Source organism: Harpia harpyja, chromosome 3 (assembly GCF_026419915.1).
Source record: "Harpia harpyja isolate bHarHar1 chromosome 3, bHarHar1 primary haplotype, whole genome shotgun sequence".
Classification (NCBI taxonomy): domain Eukaryota; kingdom Metazoa; phylum Chordata; class Aves; order Accipitriformes; family Accipitridae; genus Harpia; species Harpia harpyja.
Genome location: NC_068942.1, coordinates 44,360,594 through 44,386,380, shown reverse-complemented (window position 1 = coordinate 44,386,380; position 25,787 = coordinate 44,360,594). Strand labels below are relative to the sequence as shown.

At 48.1% G+C, this 25,787-nt stretch overlaps 1 protein-coding gene across 3 annotated transcripts; it reads left to right on the top strand.

The window, feature by feature from the left end:
- Positions 1–16,340: 16,340 nt before the first annotated feature.
- Positions 16,341–21,602, top strand: SRSF5 (serine and arginine rich splicing factor 5). Of its 3 annotated transcripts, none has more exons than XM_052782343.1 (8): positions 16,341–16,485; positions 17,021–17,166; positions 17,383–17,453; positions 17,643–17,738; positions 18,675–18,744; positions 20,036–20,109; positions 20,431–20,541; positions 20,694–21,602. In XM_052782343.1, exons 2-8 carry the CDS (start codon positions 17,041–17,043, stop codon positions 20,938–20,940), a joined length of 795 nt encoding a protein of 264 aa, XP_052638303.1. In that variant the 5' UTR covers positions 16,341–16,485; positions 17,021–17,040; the 3' UTR covers positions 20,941–21,602. The 3 variants fall into 3 exon arrangements, with proteins under 3 accessions (XP_052638303.1, XP_052638302.1, XP_052638304.1); XM_052782342.1 differs by having other exon boundaries at positions 20,691–21,602; XM_052782344.1 differs by lacking the exons at positions 20,036–20,109; positions 20,431–20,541; positions 20,694–21,602 and adding an exon at positions 19,017–19,293.
- The last annotated feature ends 4,185 nt before the right edge of the window (positions 21,603–25,787 follow it).

Genomic DNA, 25,787 nt, shown 5'->3' with positions numbered 1-25,787 from the left:
GGGGTGAATACAATAAATGGCTAATGAATCTTGGAGACTAGATAAAGAGAACGGTGTGTATATATAGAAAGAGGATGTTATTTTTAGAGGAAAGGTAGCTCTCACTAGCAAAATACTAATCCAAAGCAGGTAGCAGGACAGCGTAGGAGACATGGGAGAGATCTTTCAAATACGTGGGTGTAGGCAGTGCAGGTCTGAGTGCAGAGGTGAGGCTGAGTGCTGGCTCTGCTCTTCCCTCTTCTGGGTAGTCGTGCTGCACCGGGAGGATGGCAGAAGCAGAAACTGCAAAGGAAAGGACGCCTGTTGTTCTGTTGGTGCTGTATATGGTCCTTTTTTATTAATGTTTGCTTCGCACAGAAGACCTAAAGTAACATGGCCATTTGAGGCAAGTGTACTAATAAGTGTTCCTTTCTTTTAAGGAAATCTATCGGTAGTGTAATAGGAGAGGAAGGGAGAGGTGAAGGGAAGGAGAGAGGAGATCCTTTTGGCCAACTTGTTCAAAGCAAAATCCTTAAAGATGCTACGAGATTTTTGTATACTTGCACATATGATTTTTATCCTCTGTGGAGGAACAGTCAGGTTAAAGAGAAGGGAAAGGGTGACATCTACCTTCCTCTCGTTTCCATTTATTCCTTAAATTATTCCCACACAGCAAGCTGATCTTGTTGTAGTTTTGCCACTGTGAAACTGGAGCTCTGTGGCCTGTGCCTGCCCTCCTATAGCTGACAGTTGGCACATGGGAGTCGGTGGCCTCCAGGAATTGCTTTCAAATTATTACTATTTTTCACTGGGCTGTGGTCTCCTGCCACAGCAGTTCTGGCAGCCAGGAATGTGCCCTTCTTGTTGTTCTGCAGCTCTTATCTATTAGACACATTGGAAATAATTTGTCATCTCTGGTTTGTGCCTGCAATGAGAAATTGAGCCAAGCCTGAGGGAAGCCAGCCTGAGGTGGGTGGTCTGGGAAATCCTCTTTAACAGTTGGCCCTTCGGGTGAAGGGCGGAAAGGCCAGGGCACGCAGGAACACCTCCGCTTCCAGAAAAGCAGCCTCGCCACAAAGACATCGATCCTGCCACAAAGCCGCTTTGAGAAACTTGTTCAGGAAAGGGGATAGATGGGCTCCTGCCCTCACCAGGCGTCCTGCCAGCCAGCGCACTATACTGCCTGGTTCCCAAACAGGATGTTCTGTGCGTGTGGATTTTCCAGGAACACAAAGCCACGGACGCACCAGCTCCGTTACAACCACGTTCTCTAACAGAACCGAGCTCATCTGGAGCCTTTCCTCACCACCCCTGGCTGCTGCATGCCCCAACGCCACCATTGGAAAGCTTTGCGGTGGGATTGCGTTATCAAATCGTCCCTCGATGTTCTGTAGCTTTGCCCCTGCCAGAAACCTCCCCTGCATTAACAGCTCCCCCAGCCTCTGACCTGTTTTTAAGGGTGTCAGGAAATGCAGATTCCCCCTCCTGAAAGCAGAATAATGCCAGCAGGCTATGTGCCAGCAAGCCCCGTGCTTCACAAAGCAAGTGTTTGCACGCTCGTCCTCACCTGCCAGGGCCATGCAGAGGGCTCCTTACGAGTGCTGTCACTGGAGAAGAGGGCAGGGTCTGGCCAGGACACACCGCCAGCCCCCATCCCTCACCAGCTGCTGTACTTGGCAAAACTGCAGTGTTCTCTCTCTCAGCACCAATCTGCCATCCCGGGGTGCAGGGAAAGGGATGGACAAATGCACGCAATGGACTTGCCAATTCTCTCCATTCCCTTTTGCAGGAGGATGATGTTTACCAGCAAACTCCTCACCTTAACCTTCAGTGAGACCTGGGCTGTGACACAGCAGAGCTCAGGGACCCTGAGGGTACCTCGGCATAAGGTGGTCGTCCTGTGGCAGCTCGTCACCTGGCCCACACTGAGCTCGTGGTGGGTCTGTGGGACACAGCTCAGGTTTTTCATGTTACACCCGTGAAAAAAACCCCAGATGTTGGGGCAAGAGGGCACAGAGTGGTGCAAACACCCTTGTCTCCTAGTCCGCTTTTCCAGGCGTGCCGCTCAGATCTCCTTGTAGCTCTTTTAGGGGGTGGTGTTTGAGACCACGCTTGTGTTTAGCAGCTCTGCCTGGCAAGTGGGGTTTGTCTTCCAGGCCCGCGGACCCCAAGTGAGGCTGCAGGAGCCACTTCATGGGGCAGACATGCTCTCCCTGTCCCCACATGTGCCAAACCATGGCGCCTAGCAGCCCCCGGGGCAGCCTGCAGCAGGGGCAGTCGGGCGCTGCTGGGCGCAGGGCTGATGCTCTCAGGGAAGGAGGAGGGAGCCATAGTGGGCTGGAGCATGCTCTGGATACCTGAGAGCACCAAGGAGGCCTCGGCAGCAGGTAGGCGTCCCTCCCTTTGCCGCTGCTGTCTGGACAAGGTGTGTGCGTAGTTAGACTTGCCCCTGTGCCGGGGGCTGTCACCTCCCTGCGGTTCAGCGGCAGCTGGGGGTAGGAGAAGGACAGGTTGGAGAGCTGGCAGTGGCGGTGCACATCCCTCCTTACAGGTCAATGGCAGCTGGGGATGCTGTTCGCAAGGCTGGGGTTGGGCTGGGCAGAGCTGCTGGCTGCAGCTGGCACACAGCTGGATTTGCTTCTGCACTGGCTGTGCCCATCAGGCAGGCCCTCCCTTAAGAAGGGCTAACGCGCTACCCATATTTAGGAAGTACATAATGTTCATCTTTAAACCCAAGTTTAAAGTCTCTTCATGTTGAGGAGGTCGAGGGCCAGGTTTGGGAGTAGCGGCGTTTTCCTGGGGAGAAAAACTCAGGCAGCAAAGCCCTCTTGGACAAGCCCGATGGGGGCCAGAAGCGGAAGCCTGGCACCCAAGGAGTGACAGCGCTGGGTTTCCCACCTCATGCTCCCATCCCTGGGTGCTGCAGGGCAGCATGGGGCTGCCTGTGGGTGGGACAGGACAGCAGTCGTGCAGAAACAACTTTCCTCCATCTCCATGAGCTGCCTGCGCAGGGTGGCAGAAATGTCCCTGTAACAGCTGTTTTCAAGAGATTTATGATCCTGGGTTCAGCTCTGCAGACAAAGTTGTTACCATCCTACAGTCTGTGTCTCCCCTCATAAACGTAACCTGGCTCCAAATAATTGCTTCCTCTGGGAAGCTTTAAAATAGTTGATTTGTTACTGAAACTGTTCAGTATTTCTCTCATGCTTCTCTGGTGCTTTTTCAACAACTTTACAAATAACTGGGAATTTATCTTCATGGCATCGCAGTGGGTGGGAAGGCCCACGCTGTCCCTGTTGACGGGGAGGGTTAAAAACAAAGCACAGAAAACTGAAGTAACCTTCTCCAGGTCATACCAGAGGCTGTGTTACAGGCGGGGAAACAAATGCTCTTAATGACACCTTCAGCATGTCTTCTTCCAGACCTCTGCTTTAACTGTGAGCTCCCGTTTCTTCTGCATGGGGTGATCCAGCCGTCACCCCAAGGGACTGCCCCTTTATTCCCATGCTGGCTGTGCCTGAAGGGAATGACTGAAATGGTAATTCAGATATTGATTCTCCTCATCGTGGAAGCAAAATGCCAAGGGCAACACCTGCTATATAATCACTCTCTTTTTATTCTGCCTTGTGGCTAACCAGTCAGGGCCTTACCCTGGGGAATCAAATGGAGGCCCTGCTGTTCCCAGTCCAAGCCAGGTCAGTGAGGACTCTGGGAGAGTCATGCAGGAAGGTTAGCTTTCTTCTTTGCTGTATTTTGGCAGCAAAATTAGGAATTTCAGAACAAGGTGGTAAAAATGCAACTGAATGGAGCGTGGGAAGGGTCTGGATGCAGGGGTACGTGGTGCTGTGATACCTCTGAGGCGCTGGAATTAGGTTTTCTTGCTTACTAGTGCAATAGGGAACAAAGTGTGTTTGCTGGTTTTGGTTGGTTGAGCAGTTGTTGGGCTAGTCCCAGTCTCCGTGAGTTGAGAACCAAGGATTAATGCCTAGTACTTTCCCTCTGCAATTGGCAGAGACAATTTTGAGAGATCCAGGGAGATTAAATGTTTCTTCCCCCGTTCTGCATTTGTATGAAGCCATCTTCCTCATTTTATACCGAGGATTTTTTTTTTGTCGGTTTTTGAGGATGCAAATCACCATTGCGACTCGGCCTTTCCCGCAGGAGCACAAACCCACCCAGGAACAGCTTGTCGCTAACCCCCAGGCCACGGTGGCAAGGAGGTGGCCAGGAAGGGATGTAAATGGGGTGAAGGGAAAGCAGTCTTGCCAGTCTCCCTCTGGCAGTACGGAGGGGTGACATGCTGCAAACCCAAACATCACCTTTTGGGCCACGGGGTGGTGGCGTGTGCTGTGGCACCCAGCTTACCTCAGTCTGGCGTCGTGAGCGTCTCTTTCGTCCGAGTTCCTAATGCTGCTTTAAAACCTGTCCGGGATGGTCTCCGATTTTACCAGCGTTCTCCCCTCCCTGGGTCAGATCTTGCTTGCCCCAGCCCCCGCGGGGAGGCGGGGGGGGCCACCGGCCCTGCCCGCCGGAGCGGCGGCTGAGACCGGCCCCGGCGGTCCGACACCCCCACCTAGCGCCCTGCCGGCCGCCCTGCCCGGCTCCCTGCCCGTCCTGCCCGGCTCCCTGCCCGCCCTGCCCGTCCTGCCCGTCCTGCCCGGCTCCCTGCCCGTCCTGATCGTCCTGCCCGGCTCCCTGCCCGCCCTGCCCGTCCTGCCCGGCTCCCTGCCTGCCCTGATCGTCCTGCCCGGCTCCCTGCCCGCCCTGCCCGTCCTGCCCGGCGCCCTGCCCGGCTCCCTGCCCGCCCTGCCCGCCCTGCCCGTCCTGCCCGGCTCCCTGCCTGCCCTGATCGTCCTGCCCGGCTCCCTGCCCGCCCTGCCCGTCCTGCCCGGCGCCCTGCCCGGCTCCCTGCCCGCCCTGCCCGTCCTGCCCGGCGCCCTGCCCGGCTCCCTGCCTGCCCTGATCGTCCTGCCCGGCTCCCTGCCCGTCCTGCCCGGCTCCCTGCCCGTCCTGCCCGTCCTGCCCGGCTCCCTGCCCGGCTGGCTCGGTGGGGTGCCAGCATCAGCGGCCGCCTCGCAGCTCTCCACCTCACTCAGATGCTGCCCCCGAAGAGCCCCACAGCTGAGGGGATGGCACTGGCAGGCTAAATAGGGGGTTTCAAGAGTGGACGTCTATTCCCACGCTCTCACAAATTCCAGGTATGTCCTCCGGCAGCTAGAGGCCGGTTAGGAGTTAAAAATGAAGATGTGTTCCTCTAACCAAAGAAATTATTTGGGGAGGGAATAAAGAAAAGGGTATCTGTATTTAAGATCGAAATAACAAATCTACTTTAGCAACTGGAGTGCTGGCACAGGGATAAATGGGTCTAAACTAGCCATGATGGACGTTAGGCCAGAAATTAGGATCACCGCCATTGGTTAGATACTAGGGAAGCCTTGCGGCGGGGTTAGGGGAAGCCGGGAAGATGACTGGTTTTAAGATGTAGTGTGATCGCTTTATGAAATGTCAAACACTTGCCCAACAATGGGGCCTTGCAAGTGTTATTCCTAAGCTGGACTTTCTTATTATTAAAACAAGCTTCCGTTAGCACTCCCAACTGGCTCCAATGGTGCCAGCAGTGATGATCAAGTTGAAAAGAAGTGGGTAAATGCAACTGCCAGGACACCTAAACCAAAACAGACTCTCAGGATGACAAAATTTGAAAGAGCCGTGGCTTTGGCCTCAAACAGCATGTGCTCCACTGCAACTGTGACCAGCACGGCAGCAGGGCCATTGCCACCAGGGCACCCTGAGAAAGCCATCTCGAGGACGTGCACTGGGAAGCCGCTCCTCTCCATCAGCTCTAACCTGGCACTTGCATCTACAGAGGGTCGTGAGCCCATCCTAAACATATTCACCTGGCTTGAGCCAGAAACTCCTTGGGAGAAGACTTGATGGTGGAATGTGGTTGGGTTTTGGTTTTTGGTTTTTTTTTTTCTTTGTCAGGCAAAACCTTGCTGATTTCTTCAGTGGGAGGGTGTCGAATTTGTTTGTGGTACCTAATGGCCACTGGGAAAACAAATCTCTGTGGCTGCTTGGGGTGATCGTCTGCTCCCTGCAGTTAGCAGAGCTAGCTGCTTGCTTTGCCAGAGCAATGTGCAGTCATTTTCTTACATGAGACAAAACAAATGCTCCAGACGCGATATTGCAGCTTCCTCTGAAATTTTCAAAAACACAAAATATGATTTTTTTTTTAAAATGTCCAAAACCCAAAATATTTTTCTTATTTTATTAGGTTCCATAACAAAAAAAAAAGGTTATTTAAAACTTTTATGTGTCTCCTTTTTAGTCTGGTGAGGAAGCAGGGGGATATTAATGCTTGAGGGGGATTCCCTCCCTCCCCTGCTTCTCAAAGAAAGCTTGCCTTGTTTTAAGTGTTTTCCTTCTGCCTGTCTCCATAGAAAATATTAGGGATATGGGGTCTGGTATTCATTATAAGCTCCCAACAGGGCGAGATCAATGAAACTTTAAATAAAGCAGCTGTGAGCCAGTATGTCATTTAGCTGTTGAGGTTAAAAGCATGTACAACAAAAATAGAGTGTTACTGTTTGGCAAGGGTCTTTATTCCCTCTTTCAGAAGCTTGCATGATGTTGTCTTGTGGCTGATGCTTCATAGTCACGCAAGGCAGATCTTGCCTGAATTTTCACCTGTGTACGTACCTATCTACTAGATCACGAAGCACTCAGCTATTACATAGCCATGGCTACTTTTACCCTTGCGATTAGGGGTTCCTGACGGTTTAACCACAAAGCTACCCTTTTTTTCCTTGAATGTGAAAATAATTAGGTAAAACAGAAAAGGTTTAGAATTGTCTTTTCTTTAAATAGGGAGTGAAATGGGAAAAGTCCTTTATTTTCTTTTTTTCTTCTTTTTTTTTCTAGCTTTGGGAAAAACCCAAACCCAAAATAGGACCGAACGGAGCCCCAGTGCAGTTGTCAGGAATGCTCCAAGTCTCCCTGCGCGCCCTGTTTGGTCGCAGCATGTTACACACCGAGTGCAGAGCCTGGCGGCATTTTCCCCGGGTCACTATTGTCCTCCGCCATGAAGCTGCCTGCTAGAGCCAGTACCTTATGTCCATATTTCCATCTCAGTCGGACGGCTGAGCTAGAGTCACGGAGAGCTTTTTTCACCAGACATGGAGTCCGTTTTCCTTCCCCTCTCCATAGCGCAGCTCAGAGTGGCAAAGGTTGATCAGGCCTGCCTTGTAACATGAATTCAGCCCTGCCTGAAAAAAAAAAATCCCCTGGGCTGCCAGGAGCTTCACTCTCACCAACAGATGGGAAGGAGGGGTGGGAGGCACCCAGGGGAGCAGCCACGTATTCAAGCATCATGATATTTATCATTTTAATCAGCTGTATTGCAGTTAAGTCTAAGACACAGGAAAGCAGAAGAAAGGTCACACAAGAGCAATGAAATGATCAGAGACTGGAAGGACTTACAAGAAAAGATGAAAAGGGATAAATATGTGTATCATCTCAGCTGAGCAGGTATGGCTAAGGAAGGTGGATATTACCATCCAAAGCGAACAGTCTCCAGGGAGGAAAAGAGAGTCTTTAGCCTACTTCAAGGGCTTGTAACTCAGTGTGACAGGAGGAATTTTGAAAGGCAAATACAGGTTAAACAGAAAAAAACGCTCCTCGTGATGTCATTTGTTAAACTGAAGTGATTTCCCACAGGGAGCAGCGGAAGCCCAAGCTCTCAACTGGTCTGTACGACGGGGAGGGGACGTACTTTCCTGTGCTTCAGGAAAGGCAGGAAGGAGGTGGTTGTGAGGAGACAGGGCAAGTACTGAGTGATGGACTGGTCTGCCAGGCTCTTTGTCTTCCAGCTTTCTGCCTGCCAGAAATAACAGCCTGTGCCTGCTACTTATCCTATGTGCCATCCGACGCTTGAATTTGACAATAGTAATGAAAGAAAACTCTTGTCCCAGTGTATGTGCTGGGAATTAGCAACTGGGGATGTTGGAGGGTTGTGTAGCAGAATCAGACCCCTGGAAAAGCTGATGTGGCTTTATTTAATGCACTGTGCGGCTCGGGGGGCTGCATGAGAGATGCCTTGGCTGTTTCAGAGCTGCAGAGGTGGTGCCAAATAGAAAAGAGATCTGCATAATTGTGTCTTTTGTTGCTGGCAGACACACGGTCAGGATGTCATGGTGGCCAAACCTAGAGCAATAGGTGCAATATGTGCTTCTGAGTGGTCTCGGGGGAAGAACAAATAGAAACTGTGCCTATTCCCCAAAGCATTTAATCTTACTAAAACAATTTAAAATGCAATTTAAACAGTAGACTTTCTGGCCATTGTGTTCCTGAGCAAAGTCCAAAAAGTATCTGAACAATATCTGAATTTATTTTCACCAAAAGGGCTGTCCTCAGCTCAGTGTTGAAAAAGTAGTAGAGTCGCTCATCTGAGTGCAGAATTTGGGAAGGCAACTGCACAGTCGACATTTCCTTATGGGAGATGACACCAATTCCTGTGCCAAGCGAGCAGGCTTTTTGGAGCAAGAACTGCAGAAGGAGCAAAGCTAATGCAAACAGATAATGATTCACTGGCAGGAACCAGACACCAGCACTCCTGGCCTTGTCCTCCGCAGTGTCCCAACAACCCCGGGGTGCCTGACTGTGCATTTGTTTTCTAAGCCGGAGCAGGAAAGCTCTGCTCCTCTCTGGCTCTGCGAGGAGAAGCCGCGCTCCGGCAGGCCCCGCACACGGTGCTGGCAAGCCCAGGACAGTGCAGGTGCTGCTGGTGAAAGGTCTGGGAATCGAGCTGCTTTATTCTCTGGAGTGGGCAAGTCAGGCAGCAGCTCGGCCATTGCCTCGTGATGGTCCTTGTGCCCAAACTCTGAGCCAGAGGAACCCCCCTCGCTGAGGCTGAAAGTTTAAGTTCTGGCACCGGGTTAGCAGGATGGCAGACAATTAACGGAAAGCGCCAGACCCAGATGGATGTGGATCTGGGAACCAGGCTGAGATACCAAGCCACTCCATGTGAACATAGTGCATGGCTAGAAACTTGCTGTCAAATCTAACTAAACACGTCAGTAAACTGCCGACAGAGGCAAAGGTTTGATAATGCTGACCAGCTCTGTGTGCTGCTTGTGCTTTCCTGGCCCCAGCAGGGTGACAACTGGCCCTCAGAGGCCCACTGAGGTGGTTGAGAAGGGGAGACAATGCTGGAGACATTTGTGACCTGGGGTTACTGCTGCTTTGCAGCTTGGCATGCACAGCAGCTCACTGCGCACTGATGTCAGGGCTCTGAGGTTAAACTTGGTACGAGCTGACCCTCATACCCTAATACTGGCCTTTAAAGTCTACACAGAGAGTAGCACCACTCAGTAAAAGCTGTATGCTTAATGATTAAGAGATGCATGTGAAATCTTCCCCTGAGCCTTCCAGCCATTGCACTCTGGGGACTGCCCCACCTTGACCTCTCTATCTGCTGGTGTAAATCACTTCTTAATGCCTGCAGATGAGAGTGCTTTGTAGCACCAAACGCCCCCTGTGCTGATGGAGTGCTTCGTGCAGAAAGGGCCCATGTCTGAGCATAATATGAGCCAAAATCTGCTTATCTTATCCTTCATTTAAACAACCTTTCCAGCATTTGGGACTGCAAGGGCAATATTCAGAGAATGAATCGTTGTCTTCTTGAGGGCTTGGGTGGCTAGTGTTATGGGCTAGGGGAAGGGTGAATTCCAGTGTCCTCCCTAACTATTCTAGCTCTGTGCTGTTATACCTGTATGCTGTCACATAGATCACAGGGTGGTTTAAAGCTCTAGGGCCTGATGTCACGTGGTGGCACGGTGCCCAGCAGGGAAAGAGCACTTTAGAGGTAAATTCACTGGTGTGGATATGGTGAGATGTGGATCTAGTTACTACTCCTCTGACAGCAGAGCCCTGTCAAGGGAGAGGAGTAATAGTTCTGGTTTGAAAAACAAAATAGTTGGTGTTACGGTAGCCCTGAAAGTTGAGTCGGTAAAACTGAAGGACAGAGAACAGCAAGTGGGAGAAGCTGGGAGCGGAAACCTCCTGAACCAACTCTGCCACTGAATTGACTGTAGCATCAAATCATATCTATAGAAAGACTGAGTATTCCTGTATCTTTAGGCAATATGAAAAGAAAGATCTCTGTATTGGTATGAGTACTTTGAAAGGGTTATAATGATTAAGTATACTTTTCAGAGTAACTATAGTGGCATAAAAATTCTGCACAAGCTAGGCATAATTCCTGGTTGGTTAAACAGTCAGTGAAATTACACCTTGTTTTCCAGAAACATCTATCAGAATGTTGGAGGAACCAGGATGTCATATAGATAAGTAAGCTTTGTCCTTTCTACTTTATGTTTTTACCTGTGTAATGTGACACCTAGTTTAAACAGTCTCTTGTGATTACAGCTTAATGACAGTTTTCCTGGATTGTGCAACTGTGGTACATTGTTTTGATGTTGTTTTTGCTTAGTATAACAGTTGCCTGAAAATAAGAAATAAAACTACTAGTGATGGGACATGTACCATCCTCTCCAGACTTGAAAAGCATGTGAAAGGTAGGTGATATAAACAGGACAAGACACTTACAGCATTGATAACACTCCAGCCTTCTACAAGGGTTTGACATCTACTTCTTAAAGATATCACAAAGCAATATATACAGCTCTTCATGAACTGTGTGGCAGCCGTATGTGTGTTGGAGTAGTACTGTGCCGTAAGGAAACCGAGGTCATTGTTAAATCTTATTTACCTTACTGTCATTAAGTACATCACCACTTGGCCTTTAAATATCATGCCCTCTGTTGCCACATCCCAGAATAGGTTTTACCTGTTTCTGCAATGCCAGTGTATTTGCTGAGTTATTTTCAGATTGTGATCCCCTTTAGCTCAAGCCTTTATAGATGTTGCTACTTCCTAAATGGGTATTTCTGATTTTGTACTGGTGGATTAGACTTCCTAAACATAGTCTGCCCTTGTTCTTGCAGAATTTCATCTTCTTGTTGAATCATTCCTTTGGTTCCTGAGACTCATTTTGAATTTCTGTTCTTGTCTTCAGAGAGTTTGAAATGCTTCCCAGGCTGATTCATCTGCACGTTTTAACACTGCATGCTCTAATCTGCTTAACAAATTATTAATGCAGGTATTGAATGGTCCTGTGCTAAGAAGAGATCCTGGATTCCCCAAAGGAACGGTCCCCAAGTTTGTCAAAGAGCTATTTTGAATGCAAACTCTGAAAAAGTTGTTCTTCCAACTTACAATTAATTTTACCTTGGCATTTTCCTGTTTGCTTAAGAAAAATAGACTAAATTCTTTATTATAGTCAGGTTTAACACGTCTCTATTTTTTTTCCCCCTTGCCTGCTAGCTTAATTATTCCAATAAGGACTACTGGGTTCATTTGAAACAGCTTGTTCTTGATTGCCTGCTTTGTTTGCATGAGCAGCTTACCAGTTTACTGAATGAACGTGCTTATAAATTGATGATTTAATCTTTTGTTCCACTGTGTTTCTGACCTTTGAAGTTAAGCCTGCCAATCGAAAAATCACTGCACTGCCAGGAAGTTGGGTGTTTGGGATGGTGCTAGAGATTTCTCAGTGATGGTTCATTAGTTCAGGGAGTTTCTTAAGGATTAAAAGTGCTGGCATCTTGAGAATATGTGAACTTTCTTCATCCTATTCTTCCCCTATTACGACCTATATTATTCACATGCTTTTTAAGATGAATACTGGGTCTCAATTAAGTGAAAGGCGAAGATGACATGACATGCTCAGTGTTTGCAATCTGCTGTCTGTTGAAAACAAAAACCATTGCCAGTATTAGTCCCTGGGTCTGTGTAAACAGAGAAGATGGTTTGTCAAAACAAAGACGTGGTATGATTTGAGCTGCTTGGAAATGTAATGGCAGACCATGGCCATGAATGCAGTGGTTGCATTTGGGGGTACATCTAACATTGAGTTAAATCAGAAACGGGCTCAGGTGGTTTTCAGGAAAGGTCTGAAAGGGCCAGCCAAGGAAGGACGCATGATCCTGCAGAAGCTCTCCTGTTACCTTCTGAAGGTTTATAAATAGCTTTGACCCAGTAAAGTGTTTTTGTAGCAGTCTACAGCTTGCTCTCACAGCGTTGTGAGAATTCCTCACGAGTTCACATTCAGTGTCTACAACCAAACGCAGTGAGATGGTATAAACTTGTTCTGATGATTCAGATATTAACCCAAGGAGAAAAAAAATCATTTCCACTTTGTACCCATAAGCTTCATGTTGGACCAGATTCCACCTGTCCTTCCGCAGCTAGCATAAATTCAGCATAAAACCACAAAGCTAACCTGAACTTTGTTGCATGTACTAGATAATGTAGAAAATGTGATGGTGTGTAATGCCTTAAGGGTATGAAATCTCTGTTGGGATGTCATCTGATGTGATGATGCACTATTCTGCTGTCAGTCTGCCTTAACTGCCTCACACAGTGGCAAACTGCAGAGGCATAGGCAGTGCCTGCTCTGTATCCTAAAGAGGAGGTGATAGGTTCCTGCTTCCAAAGTTTTTTCCTGAGCCACAGCCGTTAGCATAGCCCTGAATAACAGACTCACCTGAACTGAGAGCTAAAGTCTGCAACTTCAGTGATGAGCTACAGATCCCCCTGTTACCATAAGGTACCTCCAGGACTAGCTGAATACTGCTGTTGAGCTATAATTAATAGGATGTTAATTATTATGTTTGGCTAGGAAAGATGAGCGTGAGGAACTGTATCCAAGGGGTTCTAGCAGGAGCCAGCTGAAACAAGGCCAGTTAGTCAGTGAGGATCTGTTCAGACTGTGGAAGAGTAGCCCTCAGCCAGGCTCCCTAACACTACTGACCGCTCAGTAACACAGGCCCACGGCAGCATGTTTCTCTCTGAATTACAGTCTAGTGAAAAAAGGTGCTATTTCTGGTTGGTAGGCAAGGACTCTCAGCCTGATACTAACATATAAGAAATCTATATATTGGGATTTGAGCAATTTGAAAAGTTTAGCTTTCCTGAAAAGTGGAAAAGTAGAAAATCCCAGTGACAAAGTTATTTCTGAATGTCTGTTATTCTGGGTCAATTCCCTTTTTTTTTCCCTCTAAATATTTTTAAGAAAAGCAATTGGTGCTCAAAGATTAAATTGTCTATTGAGAATTCTCCTCTCCTTGAGACTTTTGCAAAACAGCTCTTGAGCCCTCATTGCTGATACCTTTAAGAGAGCTACATTTAGTCTAGCAGTAACAGAAATATGTTAGTTCACAGAGCCTTGGAAATAAGGACAGAGAATGCATAGGTAAATAAGTGTACAGAAAAGGAGAAAGTAAAGAGAGGCAGAGGAGATTAACATGGAGAACCATAGTGAAAGTAATAAGAAATATATTCACCAGTAGGAGGAGAGGATGCTAGCTACATTTCTGCTTCCATTCACTGAACCGTTGCCGAACTTGGCGAGCGCTGAGTCTTTGGCTATATGGCTTATATAAGCAGCTTCACCGTGGATCTGAGGGGCAGTATTTTTTGCAGAGGGTCTTCAGCAACGCCAGATAGAGTCTCTGAATTGGAGCCTCTCTTTTTTCCTCTCTCGTTCCCCCTTTTTTTTCCTGTTCCCTCCTCCTCCCTGGTTTAAAGCTGTGTGTAGGATGAAACCATATAAACTTCCTGTATCCAGAGCATCCTCCAGAAAGTTATGCCAGAGGTCTACTACCAGTTGGTGAAGAACCACCTCCTTTTGCATGTTTTGAACTTGGACTTCATTAGTTTCATTTGATGACACCTAATTTTTTTTTATTTGGAAGAGACAGTGAAGAGTTAATCCCTATTGACTATTTTCCACAAGCAGGACCAGATAGTAATGGTGGCTGGCTGGGAATGTATTTCAGCTTTCAGTTAGTCTTCTGCTGCCTCATGCCTTTTCCGCTTCCAAATAGTGACTGCATTTACCTAGTTACCTTGATGAATTAACTAGAGGGATTTATTTCAGCCTGCTTGTGTGGCTTTCAGCAGCCCAGAGTTGCAAGGAAGGTAGGGGTGTGGACATTACCGGGCTAAGCAGCAGCAAGAATATTAACAAGTCCTAGGTCGTCTTCAAACAGCCTCAAGCCAAAGGGAGAAATACTCCTTCCTGTTAACATGAACTCGGAGAAACTGGGTAGGAAACAGATGTGCCTGCTCAGGACCATCATGTGGGAAGCCCATGTGAGTAAAAAAGCACGTGATCTTTATGTCGGTAACACCCTTGGGTAACACCTTTTAAGGAACCTTTTCAGAAGTGATTGTTGTCTTCTGGATCCCCTCCTGACTTTTGCTTCTCTTCTCCCTGTGGTCTGAAGATGAGATGCCGAGAGGAGATTACCACCTTGCAGTAACAAGGACAATGCTTTTTAGGCTGCAGTTTCACACTGCTAAAATGAACAGTTCTTCCTTAACAGGGTGCTCCTCTCTTGCCTCTCCTCTCTATCCAGTGCTAACCCTTGTTTTTATCCCACTACAAGAGGTTTTCAGGGTGTTAAACCAGCAGAAATCTGTTTGCTGCCTTTTCCAGGGCTAGTTTTTGCTGGTTTAGCTTTGTGAACCAGCTCACTCTGCAGTCAGAAGAGTTCCAGTGTTGACAGGAACAAGACTGCCTGTTCCCATGGCACCTGTTAGAGCCCCGTAACTCATTATGAAATTAGCAGTGTTAAATGTTAGATGGCACATCTGAATGTATCTTCCTCAGGAGCTAAAGGTTATGATCCACAAGGATAATCACAAGTGTTGCCTTTCACTGCTCAAAGTCCTCCCTCTACTGCAGATTCTCCCATGCATGCATCATCCTTGCTTTTCTCACGCACCCAGACACCACGCAGAACAGCAGTACGCATCTTTGTAATCCCAGAGAAAAGCAGGCGATGCTGCCGGTTGCCCTTGCTAAACCTTTAGCTACGCTGTAGCCTGTCTCGTCATTGCCTGCACATAGCAGAAATAACTTTCCCAGTTTGGGGATTCTGCATACTGTTGCAGTTTGAGGAGTGTTTGTGTGGGCAGTCATATAAAGCTATGTCGTCAGTGGCATCATATGCGGTATTGTTCCAGGGAAATTTACTCTGTGTCAGTGACTAAGCATGAAAAAGAGAAGTTCGTCCCCATAGAGCTGATTAATAACAGACACGGGGTGTAACAAAGATGGCATTTCACAGTCCACAAGGGGAATGGGTAGGGGATAGGACTCAAGGCAGCGTGGGACTCTAGGTGACAAGTCAGGGAAACGCTATCAAAAGGGCCGTACTGTCCTCAGGTCAACCTGACGCAGCTATAATTGTCGGCTAACTCCGCGTAAAGCCAGCTGATCCGGCAGTGCACAAATCTGGCAATGACAGTCACAGAGTCGCAACCTTTGTCTGTATTAGAAAACTAGTGGGTGTATCTTCAACTTCCAGATGTCTTCTGCATATCAAATGCCCCTTGGGATAATCTGTTGCCTTTACTGCAATCATCTAGCAGCCAAGCTGTGATAAATTCTGCAGAGTTATGTAAAACAGAAACAAAGCTCAGCTCTCTACCTTGTCATTACACACTTGATTCCAAATGAGGATGCAAATAGATCAGGTCCTCCTTACGTATTTTTCTCATCTCGTTCTTTGCTCATCATGGCCAAGAGAGAAACGCCTGTTCCTGCAAGACCTTGCCCACTCCTGTGCCTGCCTGGCACCCAAGCACAGCAGTTTTTAGTTTGTTACATACTGTATGAATAAAAGAGCCCGATGGTTGCATTTAACCCATCGCCTCAGCTCTAATGACGGCCCCATGCTACCTGATGCTGTGAAGACCCGGGTTTGCTTGTGCTCTTTACTGCCTTCTCAAAATGGCTTCCAGATGAAGTAACACACTGTGCTTTCCACACTCCAGACCAGCATTAACGCCACTGTCAGTTTTCTCCCCGCACAGGCAGCTTTAGCATACCGCCACCGGTTACCTAACCCAGGCCGGATGGGCTGACAAGCCGAGGTGAGCACACCAGCGGCCATCCTCCCTCCGCGAACCGAGGAGGGTCTCGGGAAGGCCCTGTTACAGGGCGGGCGGGGGGGCCAGGTAGCGAGGGGCGACCGCCCCCACACTCCTCCCCGGGCCGCTGGCCCTACGGGAGGGCTGCGAGCGGGGTCGGCCCCGGCGGGGCGCCTCACGGCCGGGCCGCTGCCCCTCGGCGCGGTCCCTCAGGGCCAGGCCGGGCCGCGGCCCCCCCCGCGGGCCAGGCCCAGGCGCACCCCCTCCCCGCCCTGACCTAGATTCTCTCTGGGGAAGGGGCGGGGCCGCCGCCTCCGCCAATCGCCGCGCCACCCCAGCGTCACGCGGGGCGGTGGTGACGCGCGGGGCCGCCTCCATTTCGCGGCGCAGCGGCGCGGCAGTCCAGAGCCGGCCGTCGCGGAAGGAGGAGGGAGCTGCCCGCCAGCCTCAGCGCCGACTGCCCCGCGCGCCCGCCCGGCTCGGCCCGCCCCGAGACCCGCAGCCCAGGTTCGTGACAGGCCCGGCGGAGCGCGGGGGCCTCCCTGCGGAGCGCGGCGCCCGGGGCGGGCGGCGTCGGGGGAGCGGGGAGCTCCCGGCCGTGGGGCCGGCCAGCCTCCGGCCGGCGGCCGGTTTTGTCGTCGCTGCGCTTGAGGCTAGCGCCCTCCGCGGAGCGGGCGCTGTTGGGTGCGGCCCGCGCCGCCATTTTGTGGCGGAGCGATGGCGTTCGCTTTTCTTCCCTTGGTCGACGGGGGCGGGGGGGGGTGGTGGCGCGCCTGCGCTGGCGGAGAGGGGCGTGGCCGCGTCGGCCTTCGGCGTGTTGTGGGGCGGGGCTGCAGGCTGGACGCGGGGTTCCCGTTGGCGCAGGCTGAGGCGGAGTCCAGCCGGCTCCTTCCCATTGGGCCGGAGCGGGGGCGAGGCCGGGCCTGCTGCGGACTGCGGCAGGGAGGGCGGCCGCGCGGGGCGGGAGTGTGCTGAGTCACCGGGCAGGGCCGGGGGGCGGCGGCGGCGCTGACGGACGGGCTGGGCGCCGTGTCTCCCGCAGCGAGCTCCGCGCCCACAGCCATGAGCGGCTGCCGCGTCTTCATCGGGAGGCTGAACCCGGCCGCCAGGGAGAAGGATGTGGAGAGGTTCTTCAAGGGATACGGCCGCATCCGGGACATCGACCTGAAGAGGGGGTTTGGGTTTGTGGTGAGTGCCCCCCCCCCCCACCTTCGCGGGGCTCTGCGGTCCCTGTCCGCTGGCGGTCGCTGGGATCTCAGGCGCGTTTGATGTGCACGAAGCTACTTCTAAGGATGACGCCATTAACGTGCTCGCCTAAGCATGCTATGTGGCAAACAAGCGTTTGTTAATTTCCTAGAGATGTAATTTTTTCACTTTTATGTTTTCGCTGTGGTGGTTTTGCAGGAGTTTGAGGATCCGAGGGATGCAGATGACGCTGTCTATGAACTGGATGGAAAAGAGCTTTGCAGTGAGAGGTGAGGGACCCTATTTCATGAATATATAAGTTTGAATATCTAAATTAATTAGTCAATTTTAACTTGCATTGTGTTATCAGTACTGTTTAAACTATTTTGTGGGGGTTTTTTCCCCTTGTAACTATGAAGGAATATGTAAGAAGAAAAATGTAAAAATGTATGGGTTTCCATTTCTTTTTTTTTCCCCAGGGTTACAATTGAGCATGCAAGAGCACGCTCTAGGGGTAGAGGCAGAGGGAGGTACTCTGACCGTTTTAGTAGCCGCCGTCCACGTAGTGACAGGAGGTATGTATAGCTTTGGATTGACATAGCTTAAAAAAAGAATACTGTGGGCTCATCTGATCCAAGAACTTGAGCTAGAGCAAGAGACTGAAAGGTATTGCTTGCTTTTTTAGTCAATCATTCGATGTGGCAGTAGGGTAGTGAGGATTACAAAACTTCTCAGATATGTTTGTCATCTGCTGTGCTTCCTCCCCAAAGTACTTAATGCTTGTCCTAGATTACTTGGGGCATTACACAGTTAAGTTGTAGTAGTAATGGCGATATGATGGTGTCGTGGCTTAACCCCAGACAGCAACTAAGCTCCATGCAGCTACTCACCCCCCGCCCCCCCCCCCCCACAGTGGGATGGGGAAGCGAATCGGAAAAAAAAAGTAAAACTTGTGGGTTGAGATAAAGACAGTTCAATAGGACAGGCAGGAAGAAACTAATAATAATAATAATAATAATAATAAAATGACAATAATAATAGTAAACGGGTTGGAATATACAAGTGATGCACAATGCAATTGCTCACCACCCGCCGACCAATGCCCAGTTAGTCCCTGAGCGGCGATTCCCCCCAGCCAACTCCCCTAGTTTATATACTGGGCATGACGTCACATGGTATGGAATACCTGTTGGCCAGTTTGGGTCAGCTGCCCTGGCTGTGTCCCCTCCCAACTTGTTGTGCTCCTCCAGCCTTCTTGCTGGCTGGGCGTGAGAAGCTGAAAAATCTGTGATGTAGTATAAACACTACTTGGCAACAACTGAAAACATTAGTGTTATCAACATTCTTCTCATACTGAATGCAAAACATAGCACTATACCAGCTACTAGGAAGACAGTTAACTCTATCCCAGCCGAAAGCAGGACAGATGGTTATTGGTACAGCCTTTGTTAATATTAACATGAGGTTGTATATTAATTACTAATAAGTCTCAATTGTTTATTTCCAAACAGAAATGCCCCACCTGTAAGAACAGAAAATCGCCTCATAGTAGAAAATTTGTCTTCCCGAGTCAGCTGGCAGGTTTGTTGAAACACGATTAACTATTTTGACTTCGTTTAATGGGTATGTAATGTAATTATTTTGTAAAATAATTAATTAAAATTAAATCTAATTTATTAAAATGTTTATGTAATTAATGTAATTTTAAATAATGTAATTTAAATATTTTGAATGAAAATAGTTAATTTTAATTTATTATAATAATAATAAATGTATATATTTGAGGATATATATTTATTTTTTCTTGTTTTTTAAATCCATTTTAACCACATATTAAACCCTTTATTTGCCAGCCTATCTGTGTCGTTGGCCTTATGACGAGGAGTGCCTGTGGGTTATCCTAATCGTTCTGTCTTGGTCACTCTTGGTTGGGCCTGGTTGACTTTCCAGTCAGCTCCTACAATGTCACTTGGCCACCTCTAGATCTGTGTTTGCCGGTCTAGACGTAATCGATGCACTCCTTAAAGTGCCACATTGCAGCGATCCCAGAGCGTTAACGAGATCTGATTCCTAAGTTGAGAGCTGTTCTTCCTGTAACGCTTCCGAATAAAGAGGTCCTGGTCGAAAAGAGTTGAAAGATACGAAATTAGGTGGTCGTTGGAATCCTGATCGCAGTAAAGTGGTCCTTGGTAACATCAAGCATAGAGAATGTCTGGATCCATCAATAGTCTCCTAATAGGGAGGGCAGTGCGATTAATGGCTTCCATCGACTGGGTAGTGTTCGTCAAGTGGGTGGCGAAGAGCCAGTCGGGCATATATCATGACGGTATCTCCGGTCGCTTAATGCAGTTTGCTGCTTGGCTAGCCTAGGGAAATGTTAATAAAGGTAAAGTAAACTATATTTTTAATGACATATGGGGCACAAAATAATTGGTGTTATGTAAATGTAATTCTGTATGCATATAAGACTCGTAATGTAAATGGAGACTGAAATAGTACAAAAATATATGGGTAATATTTCACACTCAGTCCAGTATATATACAAATGTACTTTTTAATTTCTCTCTCTCTTTCTCTTTCTCTCTCTCTTTCTTATTAAATCTATATAATTTTTGTAGACTAATATTGTCCTTAATGTTAAGACACTTTATTAGCATTTTGCTTAAAGCAATATGCTTTTTTCATTTATTTCGTGCCCTGATATAGATAATTCAATTTTGATAGAATACAAGTATGGCAATTGCCATGTTTGTAATTTATCTAACATCTTCTCTTTCAGTAATCATAAGTTTCTTTTGTTTGCTTTTAACTATTTTTGTATAGATAAGTATTAATTTTGCTTCTTTGCATAACATAACTGGTCTTGTGTTAGGATCTCAAAGACTTCATGAGACAAGCTGGGGAAGTAACCTTTGCAGATGCACACAGACCTAAGTTAAATGAAGGGTAAGCCTCTAAAATCACCTCTTGAAAGCTGTAGAGTAATACTTGTATGTATAATACTTGGGGAGGGAAGCTGGCTACTTGTAGTGCTCAGCAGCTGTTCATGGTTTAATTTAGCTACCCTTTGAAAATGCATTCTCTGGTATTTGGGGAGGGGAATTCTTCAATTTGTGCTTGAGTTATGACAAGGGATGACTACACTGAGCAGTGTGAGGTTTTTTGAGTTGTTTTTTTTTCACCAGAGTATGTTTTGCTCTATCATGAAAAATACAACTTGTAGTAGTGAGCTGTGTGTTTTGTTTTTTGTTGTATTTTTTTCTGCAGGGTGGTTGAATTTGCCTCTTACAGTGATTTAAAGAATGCTATTGAAAAGCTTTCTGGTAAAGAAATTAATGGAAGGAAAATCAAACTAATTGAAGGCAGCAAAAGGCACAGGTATGGATTTCTATTATTTTAAATAATGCTTAAATATCCACTAAGAAAGCTTTGTGACAGGCAACCAAACTGGAAACCGGTGAATTGCCTGGTTATTGTCATGGTCCGTGACATTTCATTGCTAACACCTATGCTCTTTGCTTCCTCAGTAGGTCCAGGAGCAGGTCACGGTCTCGTAGCAGAAGCTCATCCAGGTCTCGTAGCCGTTCCCGTTCCCGCAGCCGCAAGTCTTACAGCAGGTCAAGGAGTAGGAGCCGTAGCAAGTCTCGATCAGTTAGTAGATCTCCAGTGCCAGAGAAGAGCCAGAAACGTGGTTCTTCCAGTAGATCTAAATCCCCGTCATCTGTGGATCGGCAGAGGTCTAGATCGAGGTCCAGATCTGTTGACAGTGGCAACTGAACTCTAAGTAACTTGCCCTGGGGGCCCTTTTTTAAAAACCATACTTGCTAAAACTTGTGGTAAGTATGTGACTTTCTGTGGGGAAGGGTTTGGATGGGGAGGGGGGAGGGATGGGGGAACTTTGTAGATGTGGACCATGGTGGGAAGGGTTATTGACTAATTGTATTAAATGTTTTTTGATAACCCTTTTCTTGCTCACATTTTTTTGTGAATGTCTGAAGTGTATAGTTTGTGTATATTGGCAGAGCTCTTTATAACTAAAGCAGACAAATGTTTTTGTACTCCAAAAAAAAAAAAAGTCATCTGAACACTTAATTCCCAGTATATTCAACTGTGAATAGCAACTCAGAACATTCGTTTAATATCTCAAATTAAACTAATAGCTTTAGGCATCTAAGAGCTCTACATATGCTGTACATAAAGCTTTATTTCAGAGGGTATTTTTTGTGCTTTTGAACCATTGTTTCAGTTATAGGTCAGCAGATTAAGTGCTGGTCAGTACTGGTAATAAAACTTTATTTTAAAAGCTTTTCATTTGATATGGCTTGCACTACACTAAGAAAATGCCCATTTCACTGCCCTGTGGTAATAATACTCTATAAAGCACCCTAATTCTTGATACTTAAGAATTAAATAGCTCAAATAAAGTATAAAGAAACATGTCTCTGCTTCTAGTGTGTTCTTAGTGTTAATAAAATGTTTGTGACCGTGGCTCATGTTGGACAGTGTTCAAATGTTTCTTAGAGATGAGTCTACAGCAAAGTGATCACTGAGTGTTTTGGGCATGGGGGAGAACTACCTTTTAAATACATCATGCTATGTCCTTGGATGTCTTTGTGTTCTGCAGTAAGAACCTTGATAGTAAGGAGAATCATGCTGGCATAGTTCATAGCCAAAAGTGGAATGGATGAGTCATTTAGGTTTTAATCGCTTCAGATAAGTGTGGAATGTTAAAGGTGGATGTAGTCAGCATAGTTCATTAGTGTGTTTGTGCATACACGTATGAGAGAACATTGATGTGTGGATAAAGCATTTTTGTAGGCATTAGTCCTCATTCTGGAGGAAGAGGAGGGATTTTTAAGTTGGTGGGTGGGAGTACTGCGGCAGTGGTACCCTGAAGTTCTGTGTTTTAGTGTTTGTGCCGTACCAGGGGCAGCAACCCTCTGCAATCCCTGTGTTTCTCAAGCCCTCACCGAAGTTACAAGAGAGAGCTTTAGAATTTAATTTTAAAAATAACATGTTTCCTTATAAAGTGCTTTACAAAGCTAGTCCAGTAATCCATGGAAACCTTTAAAAAGATCTTTGGAGCCTAGGCTGGGCTTTGGATTAGGTCCTGGGAAATGCAAGATGGTTCTGCTCAGAGCGAGGCCTGGCCTTGGGGGAGGTTAGTCGCTTGGTGTCTGCAGGCCCCGCTGCCTTCTCTCCGTACTGTTGCGGAGTTCTCGTGTTCCAAGGGAAGGGATGAGAAGGAGCTTTTGTGCCTTGTGAATTTGTTCATTGAGGTGGCACTGTACCAAACTGCCATGCGCTCCTGGGAGCTGGCGTTGAGAGGTGGTCGGGCCGATACGCAATTAATTGGATTTATTACTAGTCAGCTTTGGGGAGTGGGAGGCTTCATTCTCAGAGGTTAGTAGTTCAGATGCTGGATCGCTTAAGAGGCGTGGGAGAAGAGGGCTTTAACAACTCTAGGGGTAAAGGCAGCACTGACACTCATCCGGGTGTCAGGTTAGCTGCCTTACCTCAAGTCAGTTGATCCTTCCTGCTTACTTGAATGATTACGGGCATCTGTGTTCAGGGGGGACTTGGCTCCAACTGGAACCCAGGTGGCTGAAGGCACCTGATAATTGGAAGGGGATGGGAAAGGGGACACTTCCCTCTATCGGGCTAAATACAAAGTACTACCTGCTCTATAAATAGTTGTTCCGAATTCTGTTTCTAAACCACACCACTTGCCTTGCAAGGAGCACGAATAGATGCCTGCATTTTATTTGGGGAGCTGGCTGTCGTGATGACGAACTTCCAGTTTAAAACAAACCCCCAGGCTTTGCGTTATGGAGGGTTACGTTGACTTCTGGCCAGAAATGATACTGTGTTTTTTCAGCGTAGGTTCTTGGTACGAGCCTGTTTATTCTTAGTTACGGTGAATACTTCAGGTTACAATGCACGCTAGGACATTGGAGGTGTTTGTTACTGCCAGTGTTCTTTTATACTCGTATTTGTAGCGTGACAATGGCTAGATGGTGTCCTGAACCGGTGGTGCATTTAGTTCACCGACGCCTACAAAACGAGGCACGTTCGAGGCTTGTTATTTTCAGAGGTACAGCTTGCCGGACCCAAACTCGACCTACTAAGGCAGTTTGCATAGCCCTGTTTGGTTTTTGTGGCCTTTGCTGTGTGGAGAGTAGCGGTACAGCGCACAGTGCTCGGGTTTTGGAAAACAGGAGTGACCAGCAGTCCATGAGCTGCTCAGCTGCACACAGAGTCTTGGTGGCTCCTGCACTGAGAAATTTCACACCTCATTTTGGGTCTTTGTTAGAGAAATTACATTCATCTTCAGCGATGTCTTCAGGAGCTGCTTCCAGGAGGTGCCAGTGGGACAATTACAGGTAAGTGAAATTAAAAAAGGGAACTGATGCAGGCAGTGGTTTTCATAGGGGCAAAACTGCGGGCAGTCGCTTGCAGCATGGCCCTAAGCTATCCCAGAGGATTGTCATGGTGACTTGGAAGTCACTGGAGGTGTCCCTCATGGGCATGCGGGGGGAGGTTTAGTCTGGAGCAAGGTCTTCAGGAAGTAACAGTGGGTGCAGATAGCTCTGTGGCGATCCTTGTGTCTGGCATAAAATGAGTATAGAGGTAGAAGTCTTACACGGAACTGCTGGAGACCTGTAAGCTGGCTGCAGAAGGTGGTGTTTGGAGGGGTTGTGATAGCGGTGGCTGCAGAGTCTGTCTGTATTGTTTTCCTGGTTTCCCACTGTTTCTGCAAGGTGTTGACACTGGTTTCATTTCTTGAGCACTAACTGTCCACACCTGCACAGATAATTTTTGCTGCATCTGAAGAAAAAGAAAAACGTAGTGAGAATAGGCAGTTCTGAAACTAGGTTATGGAAGAATTGTGACACAGCTACAACTGATGTTGTTGAGTGATTTAAAGCAAAAGGAAGGAACTTGGAAGTCCTGCCAAAATACTTAAGCAGTTTTGTTTCAAGACTCGGAGCCTGGAAAGCCACCTTTTTTATAGTAGTTTTGCAAGTACCTCTATGGCTGTTACCAATATTGACTGCTTTGCACTAAAGGCACACCTGAAGATCTAAATTCAGTGGTTTTTTCCCCAATAACAGTCACCCTTCAGCTATAGCTATTAGATATGGTAAAGTGCTCCTGTAGCAGCCCTGTAGCAGTTGCTCAGCTGCTTCCCTGTCCCAAGGGACTGGAGAAGGCTGGTCTGGAAGCATCAGAGGGATGGAGGGTCTCATTGAGCCGTGCATTCTCCAACCATCTTTGCAGACAGTCAGCTGGGCTTTGGCATTATGGACCCGTTGAAGTTGGAGAAGACTCTATCTCACATCTGTACCAATACTGTATATATATTTTAATTAAGCTTGAATCTGTTTATGTACTTCTCTAGCAAGAGAGTCACGTTCCCTTCCTTCAGCTGCAGTACTTGACAGTTTTGTCCTTTTCCTCCTCCCCCCACTCCAGAAGTGACACCTTCAGTGGATCTCTCAAAAGTTTACAGCAAAGCTGGAATTTGTTGCTGTATTGGCTTTGTGTGGCAAGGTTTTGGTGGGGGGGGGGGGGGGTTACAGGGGTGGCTTCTGTAAGAAGCTGCTGGAAGCTTCCCCTGTGTTCGAGAGAGCCCATACCAGCCGGCTCTAAGACGGACCCGCCGCCGGCCAAGGCCGAGCCAATCAGCGATAGTGGTAACGCCTCTGTGATAACATTTTTAAGAAGGAAAAAAGTTGGGACAGACGGAAACGGCAGCCGGAGAGAGGAGTGAGAACATGTAAGAGAAACAACCCTGCGGACACCAAGGTCAGTGAAGAAGGAGGGGGAGGAGATGCCCCAGGCGCCGGAGCAGAGATTCCCCTGCAGCCCGTGGTGAAGACCATGGTGAGGCAGGCTGTCCCCCTGCAGCCCAGGGAGGTCCACGGTGGAGCAGATATCCACCTGCAGCCCGTGGAGGACCCCATGCCGGAGCAGGTGGGTTCCCGAAGGAGGCTGTGACCCCGTGGGAACCCTGCGCTGGAGCAGGCTCCTGGCAGGACCTGCGGATCTGTGGAGGGAGGAGCCCACGGAGCAGGTTTTCTGGCAGGACTTGTGACCCCGTGGGGGACCCACGCTGGAGCAGTCTGTGCCTGAAGGACTGCACACCGTGGAAAGGACCCATGCTGGAGCAGTTCGTGAAGAACTGCAGCCCGTGGGAAGGACCCATGTTGGAGAAGTTTGTGGAGGACTGTCTCCCGTGGGTGGGACCCCACACTGGAGCAGGGGAAGAGTGTGATGAGTCCTCCCCCTGAGGAGGATGAAGCGGCAGAAAATAACGTGTGATGAACTGACCGTAAACCCCATCCCCGTCCCCCTGTGCCGCTGGGGGGTTGGTAGAGAATCCGGGAGTGGAGTTGTGCCCGGGAAGAAGGGAGGGGTGGAGGGAAGGTGTTCTGAGATTTGGTTTTATTTCTCATTACCCTACTCTGGTTGATTTGTAATAAATTGAGTTAATTTTCCCCAAGCTGAGTCTGTTTTGCCTGTGATGGTAATTGGTGAGTGATCTCTCCTGTCCTTATCTCAACCCACAAGCTCTTTGTTATATTTTCTCTCCCCTGTCAGCTGAGGAGGGGGAGTGATAG

Bases quoted from the DNA above. Each gene is read 5' to 3' on its own strand.
- SRSF5 (XM_052782342.1), top strand. From the start codon at position 17,041: ATGAGCGGCTGCCGCGTCTTCATCGGGAGGCTGAACCCGGCCGCCAGG. The intron at 18,745-20,035 runs GTTTGTTGAAAC...GTCTTGTGTTAG, and splicing joins CTTCCCGAGTCAGCTGGCAG to GATCTCAAAGACTTCATGAG. The intron at 20,110-20,430 runs GTAAGCCTCTAA...TTTTTTCTGCAG, and splicing joins AGACCTAAGTTAAATGAAGG to GGTGGTTGAATTTGCCTCTT.